This window comes from Gavialis gangeticus, unplaced genomic scaffold (genome assembly GCF_001723915.1).
Source record: "Gavialis gangeticus isolate Ggan-Ray unplaced genomic scaffold, GavGan_comp1, whole genome shotgun sequence".
In the NCBI taxonomy this organism is placed as follows: Eukaryota; Metazoa; Chordata; order Crocodylia; family Gavialidae; genus Gavialis; species Gavialis gangeticus.
The window spans coordinates 4,452,238-4,454,038 of NW_017729011.1; the positions used below are offsets into that span (position 1 = coordinate 4,452,238).

General features: G+C 45.1%; 1 protein-coding gene across 1 annotated transcript in view; it reads left to right on the forward strand.

Annotated features, from left to right (window-relative positions):
* The window catches only part of LOC109292817 (ectonucleoside triphosphate diphosphohydrolase 8-like), a 76,903-nt gene that overhangs the window by 56,921 nt on the left and 18,181 nt on the right, over nt 1-1,801 (forward strand). Inside the window, exon 2 of the mRNA XM_019510416.1 lies at nt 955-1,091. Within this exon, the coding sequence (XP_019365961.1) occupies nt 969-1,091 (123 nt within the window). The 5' untranslated portion in view covers nt 955-968. The remainder of the gene's footprint in view (nt 1-954; nt 1,092-1,801) is intronic.

Below are 1,801 nucleotides of genomic sequence, written 5' to 3' on the forward strand. Positions count from 1 at the left end.
AGGCTTTGTGACCTCAGCAAGAGCTACCAGCCCTGCAGTTTTGACCCCCCACCCCCATGTTGTAACACATAGACGTGACAGGAGTTTTGCTTCCAAGAATTTGGGGTACAGTTGCCCCAAAACCCCCGCACCAATCTTCTTGAAACATAGCAGACTTCATCCTCGCTGCAGAGTCTACCACCCCTGAACATTTCATTCAAACTGGACAAAAAACAACAAAGTTATAGATATGGCCGGATCTCCGAAGCAGCTCCGAAGCGCGTTGGGAAGCCGAACGAGGCAGCGCTTCGACCCAGACATGCTGCTTGGACCCCGAAGCAGCCGAAGCTTCTCCAGATCCAAAGCTCTGTCTGAAGCCTCACACAGCCCTCGTGACAATAACCTTGCAAATATAAGACCAGCAGCACAGTGCAGCTCTAGAATTGCCTGAGTCTAGAGACTATCAGAAACAATGCTAGGAGAAAGGTTGTGTTGCTTTCATTAACCAAAACCGCTTCCCATTGACTCTGGCTTCTCTGAGGATACTGGAAATAACATTTCTACCCCTCTAGGTCTTGTTCTTTCTTGTTTAACCCTAATGGATATCCTCAACATTAGCAAGGAGGTAAATAAAAAAAAAGAGTAGAGGAGTTTAGATGGGAGGTATCACTGGCTTATGTTTTTAGTTGTGCCACGGACTTTTCAGGTGGTGAGTCACGTTCCTTTTGGGCGTCCTATTCATCCCAGCATTGCTAGTCTCGTGGTAGCTTCCAATGGTTACCTCGGCATGCACTGAAAGTTGTGAAATGTATAACGTATACAAACAGGATTTGTAGTGAAGAGGATCTCTGGGAAGATCTCCTTGCTAATTCTGCTGCTTAGGTAACAGCAATGCTCCCAGCTGGCCATATTCAACCACCTTTTGAATTTACTTCCTCCTCCTGTGCTCTTTGTTTGTGTTGTATGTGTTTCCAGGTTACATTTTGGAAATGGCCATCAGTTCAAAGTACTTCACCTATGCCTTTCTGGTAGCTGTGGTTGTATTCTCCTCCATTGCCCTCATTCTCAGCTTGGTGAGAATCAGCAATGTTTTCTTGCCGCCCAAGAATAAGGTGAGTGCTGGGACCCCCAAATAGACAACTCAGAGGTTAGTCGCCTTAGACGGATTGTTGGAAATGTTGCTATTTACTAAAAACTTTTAAGAAGTTCATACAGTTTAATAGCAAACAAGGCTGCATCATTTTAGGACTGACCGACTTCCCAATCTCCCTGAATGCCAAATAGAAAACAAAACACAAACAGAATCCACCCACGCCTGAATGCATACAAGCGCGAGAGCTGGAGAGAGACTATAGAGACTGCTGCTTATCCCCCTGGTCGATACTGTCTTGTTGGCTCATAGGCCAGGGTTCTGCAGTTGTACATTGCCCAGCCTAAGGAGGCAGGACTCTGTATATGGTTGATTAGGGCTTGTAAGTGCTACATAATGCAAATAGCAGTAACAACAAAAGTCATGGTGATGATAATCATACTAGAGACTGAGACTACTGCTATTGTTGCTGCTGTTATAACCAAAGCTCCAAGTCAGCATTGCAGGCCCTTTGTGCAAAGCACTGTTTGGGCTTCTAATAAAGATCACCATTAGTGCCAGATAGGAATAAAATAATATAACTTTGTCTCTTATACAAACTAATGACTGGTGTGGGTACCTCCACAATGCTCAGTCCCCAGTATGTTTCTGCAAGAACTCTTATCCCAGGGCACAGTTGGTGGAATTGAAGAAGTTAGCACTGTGGACTTGGTCCTCTCTACAACCATCCCA